The sequence below is a fragment of the Habropoda laboriosa genome, unplaced genomic scaffold, assembly GCF_001263275.1.
Source record: "Habropoda laboriosa isolate 0110345459 unplaced genomic scaffold, ASM126327v1 scaffold99, whole genome shotgun sequence".
Taxonomy (NCBI): Eukaryota; Metazoa; Arthropoda; class Insecta; order Hymenoptera; family Apidae; genus Habropoda; species Habropoda laboriosa.
This window is the reverse complement of record NW_017100239.1, coordinates 966,954-986,156: the sequence shown is the minus strand read 5'-3', so window position 1 is coordinate 986,156 and position 19,203 is coordinate 966,954. Positions and strand designations below refer to the sequence as shown.

Here is a 19,203-nt window from a genome sequence, read left to right as displayed (position 1 = left end):
TGTCGCCTCTACGAGACGAGAAATCGAAGACATTGATTTCTTGCCCTTCCACGTCTCTCTTTCTTTCCTGAAATTATACTCGACGGGGGAGAATTGTCGCGCTTTATAGAGCCCCCTTATGAATTTCTCCGACGAATCCCGGAGTTTTAACGGGAGCTTTTGCCCGACATTAATTCACCACGTTAAATCGTTAACTCCCCGCCGCGGAATCGTAATAAATCGGCAGCCAATATCGCGTAGTACGCTTTCAAAGACCACGAAAACAGGTCTTTTGTTTCGCGGTCCATGTGACATTTCACGCACAAAGCCACCGGTGGTTTCCTTAATTAGAGACCCTTTCAGCCGGTGCGTGGCCAAACAATGCTCGTTATCCCTCTATCGAGTATTCTGCGGTTATCTCATCTTTCGTCGTTTGTTTCTAATCAGCCGTACGCGAAAGATTAAACAATTTCTCTGGATTTCAACCCAGAGAAGAGAGGCGTTCGCTCCAATTGCAGCCGCGATTCCGCCAACGAAACGGTGTTCCAGAGTTTAACGACAGTCAGAAGTAATTACGCTGATTCGCTGATTACGCTAGCTTGGAAATTGAGCCTAATATGTTGAGACCAGACGACGACGAGCTCGTCCCCTAATCTCGATGCAACTGCGCAACTTCCCCCGTCAAATTTATCGCGCTTCCAAAAGTAACGGAATACTTTCTTTTCAATTCACGCTGCAGTTTCAACCTGACAAAACTGTCGATACTCGTCGAGCGCGATAACGAAAGTAAGTTACAGAAGGAATGCACAAGGCTCCGGTACAATCGGTATAAACTTGCTTACTTACGGGTCACCCGAGCGTCGTAACCTGCAATTTCCGAAGCTGCACTCTCGCATCGACCTCTCCTATCTTATTATTATATACCAGAGAATTTTGCGTGGACGTACACCACGCGTCCCTTTCTTCGCCGCTGCTTAAACCCACGAGCTCGTCTCTCGTAATTGAAACTCGACGATGCTGTCGCCTGATAAAAATTACAGGCTTCAACGGCGTCTAAGGAACACCTTGCCACGAGCATCCCGCGATTCGCGACCGTTTCCTTTTTACGAACACCAGGCACCCTCCTTGCAAATTATTTTCCACGTCGCGAGGCGACTTTCGTTACCCTCGTCGTCTCGAATGATCGTGCTCTGTTACGCGGATTTATTTCTTAATTAAACGGAAACGACCGTCCATTTACCTCCTCTCTCTCTCTCTGCGTTTCCCTTTCGTATCTGGGTCAACGGTATCGGCCTTATCGAAAGAACAGTGCCGCGATACAGAGGATGGTAAACAAAATGGGCGTGTTCCTATTCTTGCAAACGGAGAATCGAGCTTATAGTACACGGAATTCGTTCGGGCACAGCCCAGGATACATCCAATTCCTAATCCCTCGAGCTATTTGAATAGATAGGATCGCGGATATGCCTGATAAGATCGACAGAAATTGCTACCTTTTCGCCTGCAATAAAATTCCCCGCTGGAACACTCGAGGGGGTTAACTCCGATAATTTGCCTTCGTTTCTCGGCGAGGAACCAAGTGTCTCAATGTGTATCATCCGCGGACAATAGAGCCGATCTTTCTTAATCGAGAGATCGGAGAACGGTACGGAAAGAACGTCCACGTAAGAAATAGCACGCGGCATCTTTAATGCATGCCCCGATGACACGATTAACCCCTCCCTATGAATTTTTATGAGAGCAACGAGAGGGACGGGGAGAGCAATCCAGAATCCGCGGTGCTCGTGAAAGATGCAGCAAGAAACGCGGAAATTTCCCGGCTGGAAAGTTATTCGCGGAGACATAGGCAGACGCGTACATATACATACATCAGCTTCCTTTAAATATTTCATAACAGAAGAGCCGACGTTCTTGCTGTCGAAGCGAAACCTTCGACAAGAATGTCACAGCAGTGGCGCGCCAGAATTTCGAGCTACTCTCAAACGAACCGAGCTCGCACGTGAGCTTTAAATACGTGAAAAAGTGCACCGGTAGAGGCTAACATGTCGTGCCTAGAAGCTCCGTCTGGTTGAATTACAAATTGAAATGAACCGACGGGAGAGGAAAAGAGAGAAGGAGAGAGAGAGAGACATCCTCGATATTCAGATGTCGACGCAGAGATAAGCTAGGCCAACAGTTCGATTCGAATAAATTTTAATTAATTCCTGCGCCGCGACGCGAGCAGACGCAGCTGTCTCGTCTCCCGCGTGTGTTCTCCGCGAATGCCGCTGCAGCCAAGAGAGAGTCTTACGACGCAAGTCTCCCGCGAGGGGAAATTCCAAGGAAGAGAAAAAAAGACCGTTACCATTTGAATCTTTATCGTTACCGGAGTAAGAAAACAGGCGGAGTGGGGGCCGATAACTCAGAAGCTTGTGCCGTAAAACAGAAAACGAAATAAGGGTGGAGGAAGGAAGAAGGCCGAAGAGCGAAACGAGGAAATACCGTTTCGAGAACGACAGGGAGGGTTCGAGCTGGCGGAGATACCCTTTACAAAATGGTCGTCTAGTCAAAGGAAGACAAGGGAAGAAGGGTGGGAGAAAGAGGGCTGGAAAGACTCTCCCAAGAGCGCTTTCAACCCCTATTTCGACCATCGTGAGAGGGACTAACGAGGCTACGGTGACGGTGTTCTATTTCTACAGCTCCGGATTCTCTTTTTGTCCTCAAGTTTATGACGCAAGCGATGTGACGTAGCGCGGCGCGCGCGTTTACAATCGCGACGCCGAGAAGACCGCGTTTTAAAGGTAGTTTCGAGCTAATAGCGCTGCTCCTCGTGCAACAACTTGGAAATTTACTCGTTTCAAATGTTCCTGCTCTAACTTTGGACGTCGCGTTAACGACACATGAAACGGCTCTGGTAGATATCGATCGGGGGAATATTAACTCCACACCCTTAACTCGACTCTTGAGGAAACAGCTCGCGGTTACTTTAAACGAATCGCGGCGATAAGAGGTATCTGTCCAGGCCAGAAACGGGCACGATCAAAGTCAGAGGAGGAGAGGCACGGAGAATCCCGATAGACAGAGAGCTATTGAAAGAGGAGTGGGAGACGGGGAGGGATGGAAGTGGTGAAATGTAGACCGATGGCCGAGCGCGATACAATAGAACCGGCTAGGCTTTTCCATAAGGAAAGAGGGACAACTGAACGTTTCTACCGCTCGTCTCGTTTTGTCCTCTTCATCTCTATCGCCCTGTTTCCACCTCCGGTTCGATTTCCTTTTTTCATACCTGCTGGACACGCGGAAATGAATTGGTCCGCCTGTAACGTCCTACCAATTGCCCTACATCGAGCCTATCGCTTCTCCTATCGCCTCGTTGCTCGAACAAGCGCCGAAAAACGAGAACCGACTCGAGGTAGAATTAAAAGCGTGAAAAAGGAGGGCGTCGAGAATGGGAAACAAGAGAGAAAATGGAGCCATCTGTCTTCGCTATAATATACTTGGGGCGGTGATTTACCTCTGCCTTGGTTCACGCCCGCTTTCTCCACCGATATTAATTAATTCACGCGTTCCCGACTCGTGTTACGGAAGGAATTATTACACCGAAATGTGAACGAGGATTTATCGAAAGTCTTTGGGAAAAAATCCAACTTATTTTCGACCCTCTTTCGAGGGAGGATATCAGATCACCAGAGAGAGAAAGACAGAAGCCAACAGAGATTTATTCAGACGAATATCTGCGATTCATTGTTCCGACTCAACGGCCTCTTTATTCTAGGATTTCTTCGCGCCTATTCAAACCGTAGAGCGCAAGTTTCCCAACTCACCGAAAACTTGGTATCTTTTCCAGGACAAATCCTACCGTTGGATATCTCCACTGCTTAGTTCCAAGATTACGCGGTATACAGATCGAATCAACGTTATTCTTCGGTCGAAACTACTCAAGTCTCGTACTTCCACTGCCGGTTTCTTTGATCGCTCCGTACACCGCGAAAACACGCCGACGAACGACTTTGATCTTCGCGAGGAATAATAGACAGGGGGGGAAGGCTCGATTAATTGGACGAGAAATAGACGGTCGATGACGTGTGTTTTCCAGATATTATGCTGTCGTTAACCCAGTTTCCGAATCCGGACCGCGCTAACGAGAAAAAGCAGCATCCTCTTATCGCGAGACAGAGCTACTCGCTTAAATTCGGAGATCACTATCGATTCCTGTCTCCCTACACCTTGTTCCGCTCTTTGCTTTCGTAAACGTGGCGGAAAGAACGTAAGTTCAAAGCACCGCGAATCCGTGGATCTCCGCGGGGTAAATTAGCATCGAGCGCTTGAAATCCTCGATTCAACCCTCGATGACACGTTGATAAACGCTCGGTCTCTGTCGCAATCTGCCAATTGAAAGATCGAAAAAAGCGACTCTGCTGCATGTGAAACGAAAGGCAAATAAAGGGGGACGAATGTAGGCTAAGAGTAGAACACACAGAGGGGTGGAGAAGATTCGACGGAAATACAAGAAACGAATATACATACGCCGAAGACCACGTGGACAGTGTAGAATCGTTACGCGAAATTAAATTAAGCAACGGACCGATTTAGTTAAACGAGAGTGTACCGCGCAACGTAATTACGGACAAAACATTTCACTTCATTGTGCGTATCGAACGACGCGTTTACATCGAGCCTTCCATTATCGCGTTTCAAATGCTTCCGATGCATTTTCTATGGAATTCTTCTGCATTTGGACATTCATGGAAGTGTTATCTTTCTGCAATAACGGAATTTCACCGTGTTTACTCTATACGCTGTTCCGTGCTCCGTTGCACGGAAAATGAGCGTTCAGCGAATACCTTCATTTCGAAATCATTCCTCCGCGTTTTTAAAAGAAGAAAGGAACGAATATTCGCGATGCTGCGTTAGACCGGTCGTAAATCTGGCTGTTTCGTATAAACTATGTGCCGAAAGTCCGGAGAAGAGTCAAATCAGCGATTCACGTCGCGTGAAAAAGTGTCTTTGGATGCCAGTCACGAGCATCCCTTTATCTTAAGCGTACGCCAACTTCTTGCATCCCTTCTTCTTCGTAATACCTGCCCTATTATCCCGTATGGAGAGTCTCGGAAGCAGAGAAACCGACGATCCGAGAGGAACTAAAAGTTGCCGTCTCGATTCCAAAAAAGAAATTCCCACCCCAATTCGATTTCCCTTTTACCTTCGCGTTAATTCCGTCATTAACGGGCACTTGCGTTAAACTTTACCGACTACTGCAGAATAGCAGCATCCTCCCCAAAGGAAGGAAGTTTCTTTGACTTGCCGTACATTATCGGAGGAGACACTCGGAGTGAAATGAAGTCGGGAAACCCTATTATTCGTCGTCACCGAGAATATCCACAGAACGATTCTCTACGTGTCCATAGGAGGCACCGAGAAACTCGACGGTTCGCAAACACAGGCGAGTTAACTTCAACGACAATTTACAACGCTCGATTTTAATTGCAAAAATCAGCAGGGAAAAAACAAAGCACCCCGGGTGTACATTTCGTAAACGACTCGAATTTCATTTGTACGCTAGCTGGAAACTTCATTTGCTTTAGAAATCACGGAAATTCTATCAAGACAATGCGTTTAAGCGCGAAACCATAAATTCGCGTGCCTCGGTTCCCTCAGGCTGGACAAACTGCTTCACGTTGCCGTGGGTAAATTTATCCTGAGCATCTAGTCGCTATACCTCCTATCGCCTTTTCGCGGCAGCGCGCTGCAACAACTGATCAAGTATTGTTCTCGGCACCGTTGGAATATCATTCGCATAGCTGTTCAACCAAGTTTCGCTACGCTTTTGAGACTGAATTCAGGTACGCGAGTGCTCCCATTGCTCTCTATTCTACGGTCAAAGCAGAGACGCGAGAAATCCATCGGAGAAACGTGAAATAAGTGGAAAGAACGCGATCGAGGAGCGTTCGTTCTTTTTGTCGGTTTCACGAACATCGAGATACTCGTCGCCGGTAGCAGACGTAAAAATTAAGCTCGTTCCGATCCTATTATCGCCTCTCGGTGCGGAAAAGTTGCCGCAATTACTTGATAATCGTCGAACGGACGTCGCTCGACGAACCCCTAAGTGGAATTAGCCAATTTGAAGTCTATCTGGTCAAAGGGTGATAAAACGTGGCGGAAAAAGAATTTCAATTTTACGCCCCGGCGAAACTTCCATTCGCGCCGTTCGAGTCTTTTCTCCGTGATCTTCATCCGGGAAATTGCAATAAAGGAATTTACGAACGGCAATTAATCCAACTTTCCAACTCTACCGTGAAGAATCGCGACTTTCTCCTCGAATTTTCAACAGAAAATTAAAGGGATCGCTGTACGCATTGTTCCGGTCTGGGGGAAAATCTGAATACTTGAGAGAAAAGGAGCCGCATCGACGCGCTTGGGAGATTAAGAGAAGTCGAGCGAAAGGTGCAAAAGCTCTATCCGCGATATCAGAGTTAATTTCGCTCGACCGACGCGGAATTTAATACTTCCGGCACGCGCATTCCTCCCTAACCATATTTCCTCGGGCAACTTTACTTCGACTCGGCAAAGTGGAAAGAATACTGCTCCTCAGACATTAACGTCACACGCACTTGGCGCGATTTTTCGTCCAGCTATCCACCTGCAACCTGGATAAAATACGTGGGTACATATTCCAGGTACAGAGCTGGTTCTCGTTTTAAACGTCCAAGATTAAACGTTAATATGAATCCGGTATTTACAATAGCCAGCGATTCCGTGTAAATTGCACAGACGAGATTCCAAGGTGAAAAATCCCGGGAAATATCCGATCGAAGAGAGAAAAACACGTTGAAATTTGTGACGATCAAGCTGTATCGTTAATGCGAGATAATTATTCGCACACTCGTCGGATTATTTGCCGAACGAACGATTCGATACGGTAATCAGAGACGAATACAGAACGACGAGTGGGGGGAATACATGGTGAAACAGTGTATCCATGTTCTGAAATGAATATCCGATCGAGGAGCGTATGAAACTCCGAGAAATCGTCCTCAACTTTATAGCTCGGTGGTTTATAGCCAGTTGGAGAAGATAAACGGAGGGAATTATGGTAAACAATCGATCCGACCTTGTTAGCAGAAGGTGCAAACTGAAAATTACGTATACGTAGAAGACAAGGCTATTAAAACTATCAGCACCCTAATGGTTACGCGAACGTTTCGAAATCGTCTAATGGATGCAAGATTTACTAGGGTCTCTGAAAATTACGACTGTGCACGTGACGCAGTATACAACAAGGTACATCGTACACGCACACATCTGCGCATGTGTACCAAGCCTTCCCGGGTCAGAACCAGGGAAAATTGATAATTATTATAGCTACTACCATAAACTTGCAATTCGACGTCTCCGAGGTATCCCATTCGGATGAGCTATCGCAATTGTTATCGGTGCAGAGAACAGGTTACGTAAATCAGGACTTTTACGATGAAAATTGACTCGCTGATCAAGTGCTTTCGCAATTCTTCTATACGTGTAACGATTAGAAGGAGGGTTGCGATATCCATCGAAACAACATCGCGTCCCTAGAAACTCGACCTACATTTCCTCAACCAAGTCAAGCGTTATGCATTATTAATGAACTTTTGATAAAAAACGCGATTAAGGGAAGCACACTCTAAACTGAATTCTGGGCTTAACGTAAACCTGTTTCGAGGTACACGATCTCCCTGCTGTTTTGCATTTCGACGAATATAATTTCGTCAACGAAGAGTAGAGAGGGAGAGGCGCAGTATAGGGAATTAGCAGGAAGCGAAGGTTTATCGTTGCACAGGCTTGACCCAAGGATCTTTCGGCAGAGATAATAATCAGGGAGGAGAAAGGAGCCGCGACAGCGACGTCTGTCTCCGTTGATATTATCATTCCCCAGAGTGGAATACACAGTGGTACACAGTGGCAACAATGGTCTTAAGCAGATTCACCACTGCTCGAGTTATACAATCCGGAACAAGATCTAACTCTCTCCCCCGTCGAGGAGTTTCCATCCCGGGATCGCACCACGTTCCGGCTGATGAGCCAAAATTATAAATGGACCGTTACTCGGCTATGCTCGCGCAAACGCTGTACCGCAATTATATCCCCAACTTGCCCACTAAAATTCAACCTTCGAATTTCCTGCGGTGGAAAGTTCCTTCTGTGTGCGCGTATATGATTTACGGACGCAGATTGCCGTAATGGCATTTCGACCAGACGTTTAAATTACCCAAAGATGCGTAGAAAAAGGAAATAAATTCGCTCCTACGACCGCATAAATTGCCAACGATCGCTTTAATCAATTTTTGCTTTAACGCTCGCAAGACGCATCGATTTCACGCTTGCGAAACATACCGGGGAATTATTCCTCCGCGGATCCTGTATAAATATTGAACGCCGCGGATTACGATAACATCTATTAACCCCTTCGCTGCGGAGATCGTCTTGAAACGCGATCAAATGTTACACCTCCAATTTCCCCTCGCAACACGCGATAACGCGGTAGTTAAATTGCAGAAAACGGGAAATTTTTCTGCACTGCGTTCGCCGTTTCAGCGACTTTCTTCCGCAGTTCAGATGTTAAAAAGCGACGGTTCTCAAAGTTGGCGACTCTCCCTTTGCCAGAGCAACGTCACACCTCGTCGATACTCGGAGGTGACGCGTGATGAGAACGTACAGTCGTTCGTCGCGACAGTTTAAGGAACGTCGAGTGTGAGACTAATATCGCGGTGCTCTCGAGAAAAAAGACTGGATATCCAACGCTCCGGCGTGGAAATTTCTCGTACGAAAGAAATTCGAGTACAGAATCCTTTGTGCACCGGAATCCTGGCGAATTCGAAAATTCCACGCTCCTCGTCTAACGCGAGAACCTCTGAAGCGTATTACGCTGCACCATTTCCACGTTAGCGTATAGAAAGAGGGAAGATAGTAATACTTGTACAAACTCGGTGGTACAATCTTTGCTTTAGCCTAGAGAAAGAGGCCAGTTAACTATCCAAAGAGAGAAGGCACTCGTTCAACTTTCAACCTCTACGGTGATTACACGAGCGAAATATTTTTTCGTGCAAGACGCGGTTACAGTTTCGTCCTCCATTTTCTCATAGAAATTATGCATTCAACGAGAGGGAGGCGAACGAAGAGAATTGAGCCCCGGCGAATTCTTCGATTTCTTAGCACGTAGTTCTGTTGTATATATTTTTTCGCCTTCGTTCGTTTCGTAGTAATTTTATGACACCACGGCAATCGCAGCCTTTCAATTGCCTCGTTAACCTGTAACGTCTTAACGTTATTGTCTGCTACTATTGTCTGATTGTTCGAGGCACTCGGAATTCCCGCGTGCGTCTCTCAAGGGGGTGGCATTTTCGTGTAGTTTTCCCACCTATGATTTTGACCAACACTTTTTCCCCACCACTATCGAAAAATGTATCCAACCTATCCGAGGGCCTCGCCCCCGCGACGATGTCGTGAGACCTTTCGCGGAAAGGACATCGTTCCATCGTTATGTACTCAGACTTGTACGGTACTGGAGCTTTCGCTCATCCCCGCTCTGTTTTCATACTTTTCGTTTATGTAACGTTAGCGTCATTGCCGGCCTGGCTCTGCTTTATAAGTTTGTTAAACAGTGTCTTCGCATACACGATTCTCTTATTTGCTGGTCTCTTAGCCCTGACGTGGCGACAGGTTCCCATCCCTAACCACGTGGAGGTGGACCAGTTCTACTTTCTGACATTCTTTTACGTCTTTTTGCAAACACTTTCTTGGCGTATTCGGCCAAGTGCTTGTATCCTTTTATTTTTTCGATAGTATCGCGGAAAGGACAGACAGAAGTCATCTGACCACGCCACGAGTCGCCCTTAACAAGTTTAGTCGATACCTCCTAATCACGGAGGTGGTCCTTCATTTAGCCGGCACACTAAGTAAGTAAGGCGATTTGTGCTAAAATCGACAAGGCTCGAAAGTTGGTTGCAACTACCACGAGCATATCCTAACATGTTCGAATCCGCGAGAGGATCGTGCGTTTCCTACTACGAAATCAGGCCGCAAAAAGCCTCCTTTAACGACTAACCGCAATCAGCTAGCTGCAGTGTTCATAGCGAGATCCGGGCCAACTCTGCTCTATGACCAGTCAAAGGATATCGTTGCAGCTGCATCTGACAAGCCGGGGACAAAGGACGATCCCCGTGTGGTCTGGATAAGCAAATCTGACACAGATCACGTGCTAGTCCGGTTGCTGTAGGTGAGGCGTCGATCCTTGTTAATTCGCGGCGCGAACGCACCGGTGTCGTCCGCGTTTTACAACTTTATACCGAAGGATAAGCCGATCGACGGGGAAAGAACTGAAAGGTATCGCGGCAGATCGAATTTCAAAGCGTGCAGAATTCGAGAAGGCATAAGGTACGCGGGTAACTGCGTCCTATCTACCACGGCTGTCTGTGACCGTTTTATCGATATCCAAGGTGATTTACATTTTTCTCTATTAAAGGGAAGCGGGGTAACACAGGGTGCAAAAACGAATTTCGTGCCGCGGAAGGAAACGTGTCGAGTACCAATATTTCGTATCACGTATCAGAATCCTTTCACAAATGCTGCACGGATACGAAGATCGATTCTCTTCTAACGCTCGATCCGTGTAAGATTCACTACCCGATTAAATCGCAACAGCTGGAAAAAATTCCAGCGAAAAAACTGCGATGCGTGGACGTGTGTCCTTTGATTAAAGGACCTACTAGATTAGCGCGGGGACGACTAATTAACGAGGATATCGACGTCGACGCAACGTGATACACGACTGTGAATATCGATCGCGTTCCAGACTTCGCTCGCGAGAGCCTGGTTTTACCTCACGTTCCGTAAACTCCTTTCATTATTTAGACGATTCTCGGAGAAAGAGCCTGTAACCACGTAAAAAGGGTTCGTTAACCTTCGTCTACTTGTGGAACTTTGGCCGAGGTTGAAAAGTTCCTTGTGTCCGACAGCGATTAAGGTCGTTTTAAAAGCTATCCTCGGTAATGCTCCAGCTACTCCGATTAGTATCCTCGTTGCAATCACTCGATCAACAGCCAGCGGGTGTTGATTCATTCCAACGAAATTTTTACGGGTTTTCACCGACCTAAATTTCATTCTTCTCCAAGCAGCCAGGCGAATAAATTCGCAATCACGCATCGACGAAGCTGCGGAAGTGTATAAAAATCCACGGTGACCAAATTTCCACCGTTATTCGATACCCCGACGAGAAGTACTCGAACAACGAGTTCGCTCATCCGCGTGCAAACAGCAGCCGAAAGTTCGAATTTATCATTAATTGTCCTAGTTTCCCTTCTAACCGGGAATATATTACCCATTTCATTCCCGAGTTTCGTTCGACGAAAAAGGGAAGGTTTAAAGGGAAACGAGAAGCTCAAGTAAAAGTTTCACCGGATACATACAGTGTAGAAATGCTAAGTGTACGCAGGCTGTAACGTCTGGAACGTTTCGAATTTTCGACAGCGATCTCTGGTAAACGCGGTGAAAAGTGGCATTATTTGACGTGCATTTGAAAAATTGCTGTTTACGCTGAAAAAATAACCGGACACGTGTCGAATATTTTTCCCTGCCGCTTTCCGGCAACAAAGTTCGATCAAAAGCGGCGCGGAACACTTGCCTGCGGTCCCCCTTGTGAGTTAACTAAATTTTCGCCGGCATGTTGTTCCAGCGGAGACCTTTATCGGGCTAGTTTAATCAACAAACTTCCACAACGGCAACAACCTCTGTAAAACTATCGGAGGGCTGTAAAATGCTGAAAGCGGCGGTACAGGTAAAGACCTCGTTGGAAAATTGCGTCGATCCTTCTCGGTAACACTCGCGACAAGCGTAACTCTACGTCCGAACTCGTACTTCCAGAGGATCACGGAGGATTCTCAAATGTCCTTCCCATCTTTCAACAAACAATCCAGCGAACGTTTCGACTTTTACGCAAGTATCTCGCGGATTGCGGAATTACATCGGTGCGATCTTGCGGCTAACTGTTCAACAGACGTAACGATACGACCAATTTTAGGCCAATTTTTCTTCAGTCTTCTTACCACTTGTTGATTTATCAGCTCGCTAATACAGGGATTACCGTGATCGGCATTGCCGCAGCCGAACAGGGACTTGAAAACCTCAACACTGGTTTCACAAAATAAATCTTTTATTACTATTGCACAGGTATACGTTTCAGGAGTGACTCGCGGAGTTTGAAGTTTTCGGGTGTTAATGCACCGAGGAACGTCGTTACCCTGTTTTCACCTCAATTTATTAAAGTACAAATTTATGGTCGTACGGGCGTGCAATTGGCCCAGGAAATACAATCGTTTATTTTGTTACTCGTCCCGGCGGCAGCGGTTCGGCGGGTACGTCGCGATGGTCGGTAAAGGAACAAACTGTCCGGAGGTGTAGGCGTACTGGGTTTTTATATTGTTAGGACAGGGAGACAGGAGTAGCGATAGATAAAGATAGAAGTGGAGAAAGTGGTGGAAACGGAAGGGCCGTTCGTCCTCGTGCGAACCTGGATGCCACATGTGCGCTTCTTAGGCCACTCGAGGACGAAAGCAAGTCTTAACCCGGGGAGAGACAAAAGAACGGAAACTAAAATCTGAAGGAGTTGGAAAAGAGAAAGTTCGCGTGGAAGAATAGAACGAGGTTCGGTAAGGATTTGTTGGCGACGACGCACTAAAGTCTGTACTTCCGTGAAAGTGTCTCTCTAATTATCATGTGAGGGGTGGAAGGAACTCGTAAAGGATGGAGGTCTGTGCCAGGGTTCGAGGATGAGTCGAGGCGAGCGCGAACACGCTTCGGAGCTCACAGGTGTAAGTTTTATACCGTCGCAGTGATACACCGTTCAGGTGAGGGATTAAGACGCCAAAAGACACGTTTTGTGAAATGCAGAGTTGAATATTTTAGAGTAACGAGCTGCTGGTTGTACAGGGGCTGACCGGTGGTCATTGATTTCCTATATAACGGTCTAGAACTGGAGGGGTTGGTTTAGGCTGGTTTGTTCGGATGAGCAAACGGCGAGGAAAACTAGTGAAAACAGGATGACTAACGGTGGAGATTAGGTGGGCTACCACAGAGTTCGAGGATGAGTGAAAGGGTCGGCGGAAAGTATGATTGGGTGACAAACAGACCGCGTTTATCCTAAGCGTGTTGCCCAATTAACACAATGTCTACTTAGATTGATCAGGGAGGAGGACGAAAGGTAAAAAAAGGGGGAGAGACGAGCAACACGTACGCAGAGATGGTGGTAACCCGGCAACAGCATACGATACGTACCCATGTACCGCCAATAATGCAGATAACGCTGAATACAACCGGTGCAACGTGAACTCTCGTTTTCCCTCTGTAAGCCGCAGACTCGCCGAATTAACCGTGCGAGCCAGGGGAAAATAGTCGAAAGGGGCGACGCGTTTCGCTGCGGGACGTACGATAAGGTAATTCGAGGATAATGCAAATGCAACTTCTGATATACGCAGCACAGTTTTTGCACACCGTGTTCCTCTACCGTGGGGGGAGAATCAACAGAGGCGAGAACGAGAGTGTCGGGAAATTCCAACTTTCCAAATCTCAAGTTCGATACTTGGCCAGACTACGAAACAGTTCTCGATGCTTTTTCGCAACGAGATTCAACGACCCAGAATGCGATTTTCTATTTCTCTAAGCTCGCGACCAGCTGTTGGAATCCGGGGAGGAAAGTTCACACCGATTATATTTTAGCGTTGTTGCTGCTGTGTACTACACTCTGTCCAATTTAAGAATAACCTCGCTTCGCGCATGGGACGTGCCTAAGGCAGGGCTAGAACGACCTCGCTTAACCGGCTACGTTTTTCTCCGCCTTACCCTGTCTATGCGCAGAACGGAGGAAAATCGGTCGTTATTCTTTTCGGAGGAAAAAGCGAGGTTATTCTTAAATTGGACAGAGTATAGATCGACCGCTCTTAACGATGCTCCGAGGGATTTTTCGGGTATACTTATAAGGAAGAGATTTGGGGGAGAAGGTGAAGTTGGTTCTGGTGACGAATTGTTGGACAAGACTTTGGTTAACTTGTTTTCGACGTTACAGGGTTGATCTTTAGAGCGACTCGACGTCAATGGGCGGTTGGTTATCCAACGCAGGTAAATCTCGCGAATCCTCGGAGTGTGCAACGGAAGGAACGATCAAGAACGTTCTCTTCTGGCTAGATTCCAACATGTTTCGGTTAGCCTGCTCTTGGGTCAACAAGTATCACGTTCGATGCTTCTTAAACGCGTTTTATAAATGTCCGTAACCCGACCAGCTGGCGTAAATAAAGGCACGTGTCCAGAGTTGACACTGAGAGAAATGGGCCAGGCTATTTTCATCCTTTGGTATCCTTCGATGGATAGATAAAGTAATGGCGGAGGGTAGGAGGGGAGGAAAGGCAGCTCGTCTTGAATAGAGAAAATTGTTTGCTATTTCGAAGCTAGACCTCTTTGAGGTAAGATAACAGCGTCTTTCCATCGGGCTCGCCCTTCCCAGGGGGCTCCCAGCCCTCTTTCAACCCGGCCTCGCGTATGTAGGACAATTTATAGAGGCAATATTCGGCGAGCTACCGGGACAAAAAGCAGAGGCGAAGGCTAAACGGAAGCAGGAATTACGGGGATCGTGTGTCTTGGAGAGCTAACCAGCCACCTCCGACCTTCTACGTACGTGAAGAATTAAACTCGTTGATTTTCTGGGGCGAGCTATTGTCGAGGAAGGTTAATTAGGAATGGAAACAAGGTTGCTACTTGTTGCACTCGTTGGTGCACGTCAAGTATCGGGTTTCTTCGTTCGTTAACGATAATCAGTCCGCCATGTTGTTTTTAACCACCTAACCTCACTTACGACAAACGTATTCTTACGCTTGTACGTTGAAGCGCGAAATTTTACTCGTCTCGGCTTCGAATGTACAACGAATACTTCTTACGACGTGATACAGTGAAATTCCAATAGGTTATACGCACCTTCGAGGAGATAAAGTAGCCGAGGCTAGAGCTAGAATGCTTCTTAAACTCCTTACGGCTCAGAGTCAATGAGAATTAAGCGTCGAGACAAAAACGAAATGAACTCTAAACGCCTCTACGCAGAGTAAACATTCTGTCTCGATGTACACGGTGTGTACATATACAGATACGCGTATCGTTGTTGCTTTTCCGAGAAGAGGAAAAGAAAGAACGGTAGAAGAAACGTAACGAAGTCAAAGGGAAGTAAACAACGTTCCCCCTTGCCGCGAGAGGTGATGAAATTTCATCATCCGTGTGTATACGTTTACGTGTACTCTACGGATACAATTTACGATGTCAGGGAACGTGAATGAACGTGCCTCGGAATCTCACAACGTATCACCTTGCTCTTAGGAATGTTTTTAACGACGAATCGTGTAGTTTGAAAGTCTTTTTTCGTACCTTTTTTTGCGCAGCATTTGTGGACGCTTCGGTGGCACCTGGAACGCGTCAACAGCAAACAAGCACACGTGCCTTCGTAGGAACGCTACACTGAATCACAACTTCGTCGATTCGCGAGACCGGGAATGTTATCGTTCGCGACTTTTAGGCAAGCACGACAAGGTTTCACCGCACAACTACGTTTCGCCAAAGTAATCTCATCGCTGTCCTTCGCGTTATTCGCGCCGCGCTTAAATTCACCATCTTAGTTGTCACTACCGCCGCGCCGCCTGTCGAGGGGGTCGTAACTATTATTCGTACACGCGGCAAATTCAAACGGTTCGGTAAAGTAATTGTGTACCAATTTTGCTCCAGATCGAATGCAAAATGTCGGTCGAAGTGAGAGCGGGGCGACCAACGATTCCAACCATTCCACAATCCAAGAGACCAACGATTGTAATTTATCCGACAGGTGAGACAATCGCATATTTTAAATCGTTTCAAATAAAATTTTTTAAAAATACATCTATATCTCCAACTAAAACGAGTAGTTTTATTTCGTCTTTCCTTTTCGTATTAGCATTTTCAGGTTTCCGTAGACAAATTCTACGTATCGTAAATATATAAATTCCATAATTTTGCTTAAATGGAAACTAATAAAGAAAACAGAGAGGACGAACAATTTAAAACACGACGATTAAATTTGATTTGAAAAATTCCAGAATGAAAAAATTGACACTTAATTATGCCGAACTGGTGGAAAATATTTCCTACTTAAGTTTCAATAATACGGAAATTCAATTACCGGGAAAATGATCAAAGGTAACGAATCAAATTACCGCGAACTTCCAGACGCAGAAGCTGGTCCCGTTGCAAACTTAAAAGAATTGTGAAAGAGTTAAGTATCTCGTTAAAGTCTCCCCTCGGGAGAGAGAGCGAATTCTCGTTGTACTTAAAGGAGCAACCAAGCAAGTGGTTGCTTCTTGATCTCGAGGGTCCAAAAGTAGCGTGGAGTATAAAAGGTTAATGTAATTAGAAACCATCTAGACCCCACTAGATTAAGAAAGAGAAGAAAAAACGAAGCGAGATATTTTACTATTATCGGCAATAATATTCTCAGCTTAACTCGAGAAGATATTACTTTAATTCCATCGAATCGTTCTCACCGTTCTATCTACCATTTTTCTTCCCCCGAGAGCGAAGTTCTCGTTTCAGAAATCTAACGAAACGTTCGTTTCAATTTTATTCTGTATTACGACCGCGATAAGCGCTCGTTTATTACCACATACGCGAACTTCGCTCGGTGAAAATGCCAATTTCAATCAGCAGTTATTACACTCTCTACAGTGTAATACACCGTGAATTACCGTGTTCGTTGAGAAATTATACGAGCATCGTATAAATACGAAGCTTCGTTTCAGAATTTGCCGCAGCTGTTGAACTTCGGAGTATCTAGAATTTACAAAGTGATAAATTATTCCTCTTATTCTCACGACGTGTCTACGCTACTCCGTGTACGTTGCCTAACCGAGTGAAACTCTGAAAATGCTAACACTTCGTTTGTAACAACGCACCTATATATACACTACCGTGCATAAGTATTTATGTATACATACACGTAGAAAATGATTTGGCATTTTTAGTAACTCCGGAGAGTATCATTATTCCAATAGTATCGTGCATCCTCGGGTTTCCATTGTTGGCGCTAATGGTGATCTGCTGTCTAAGAAGAAGGGCAAAGCTCGCGAGAGAACGAGCAAGAAGAAGAAATTGCGATCTGGATCACGGGGCTCTCAGTCTCGTTCGTTTTAGCCCTGTTCATCGTTTAGGTAAGTTTCAAGGGTAAATTCCACCCTTCATCGAACCAACCTCCATCCTCCGTCCCCGTAATTTACGTTTCATTCGTAACTTACGCGATCGTTGGAAAAAAAACAAAGAGAAACGCGTCGTTACCGAAGCTGCGATTTTTCAAGTGAAACGTGTACGTCTTTTAAAAGGCAACCTTCGCCTGTACACACGTTCTGTAACGAAAACGAATTGAGGTCACGAAACATTTGTGTTTTAGCACCCCGAACCTCTTTAACAACCACGGCTACCGTGGTCGCTTTTCTACCTAGAAACATTCACTACGTATACGTACATGTGTGTGTGTGTATGTATACAAAGAGGGCGAAAGAGGCATTAACCAGATTAAATGTTGGCCTGGATATCCCGGGCCGTTCGTGTACCGATTTTAGAATATTTCAAACGCAGGTGTCGTGTCCATACACGCGGCCTTAGATTATGTTTTCCGATAAAAATGCTCGATCTTCGTGAAAGTAGCGAGAAACTAAACGACCGCAGAGTAATGGATTTTATTGGCTTCTGACAACTTTTAATTACTCCTGTTGTACAGATTACATCGTGAAAATGTACAGGCTAATTTGTTGCTAACGTAGGGAAAATTCTCAGGGACGATAGTTGGTTCGATTCTAGAAACTACCACGCCTGTGCATGTAGAGAAAACTTGATGCCTATGATATACAGCTGACTCTGAAGGTATATAAATACATACATACATATACATATACACAACTACTGCAACCCTTGATTTACGGGCTTCGAAATTTGATAAATGATCGGTTTAGTTACCGTGTACAGCACACAAGAGTCAAGATTTCGATTAACCAGGGACCAGGTCTGTGAAACGAAGCTACGACGGGCAAATATTTACCCTTCGTTCTTTCACGCATGCGTACGATTAATTCGTTCGATTAAAATTGCAGCATCGCGATAAAGTCACTTCTTCGAAAAAGGCTTCGAAACTGAAACATATATATGCGTTATTTTATTATCCCGTCAAGTGCAGCATCTAAAGAGGATTTAGGTAAAGCTTTTCATCAGCCTGATTGTTGCTTGACTTTCGTCTCTAGAGACTTTTAGACCTTTTTTCGGAAACCGTCGTTCGGTTTCTTTTACTTAACGCATAGTCATCCGCCGCTGCTACAGCCGCTGCATACTTAATATAGAATTTAATCAAAGTTTCGCCAACAATTCGAAAGAAATGATAATAATAGAGATAATTCTGTATCGAAGTGGTATAACTCGTTACGATAATCGTGTCGCTGCAGCTTAACGTTTGCAACGCAATCCTGAAAGTTAAAAATAAGCCAAGTTGAGCGAATTTGGACGTAGAAAATTATACGCAGCTTGGCTAGATTTTCATCTGAATGCAACGGCATGAATATATTACATATTTCACGTGATGTATAGTCGCATGACTTTATAGTATTTGCTATGCAAGCCTATGCAGCGTACATTTTAACCGCATTTCGGATATAAAGAACAATATTGTTCTTAGTTGAATTAACAGATCGAGTCCCGTAATGTTTACGGTAGAATGTATTTAGTCGGTATGAATTTTCACTATTGGCACATTAACCTGTGCTTCTATTTACGGATTTCTTTAGTAAACATTTCTGAATGCTTGGTAATGAGAAAAATTTTGTAAACATAACCAAACTTTTACACGTATCGTTGCTCTATGAATACTGATTTCAATACTTGTATGTGACAGCTGGAATTGATCGGCCAACGAGAACAGTATCGTTACGAAGCGATCGAGGATCTAGAGCTTTTCCATCGCTAGAATTAGACACGGTGGTCGAAGAACGATCGGATCCGGAACAGAGTACTGCATTGGAACTCAGTAGTCCAGATTAGCATCCAGCCTTGGTACCGCCTAGGTCAATATCTTACTCTTTTCCCTTACTTTTCTCAACGGATGATAAGAGAAGAGGAACGATTGTTTTATTCCTGATGATGCTAATTTTCCTACCGTTGGTTTACTTG

The 19,203-nt window shown here is 45.4% G+C and overlaps 1 protein-coding gene across 1 annotated transcript in view; it reads left to right on the top strand.

The window, feature by feature from the left end:
- LOC108571835 overlaps positions 1-19,074 on the top strand; it is a 21,352-nt gene extending 2,278 nt beyond the window's left edge. The window contains exons 2-5 of the mRNA XM_017933976.1: positions 15,748-15,844; positions 17,016-17,201; positions 18,221-18,238; positions 18,929-19,074. Coding sequence (XP_017789465.1) covers positions 15,760-15,844; positions 17,016-17,201; positions 18,221-18,238; positions 18,929-19,074 — 435 coding nt within the window. The 5' untranslated portion in view covers positions 15,748-15,759. The remainder of the gene's footprint in view (positions 1-15,747; positions 15,845-17,015; positions 17,202-18,220; positions 18,239-18,928) is intronic.
- Positions 19,075-19,203: the final 129 nt, after the last annotated feature.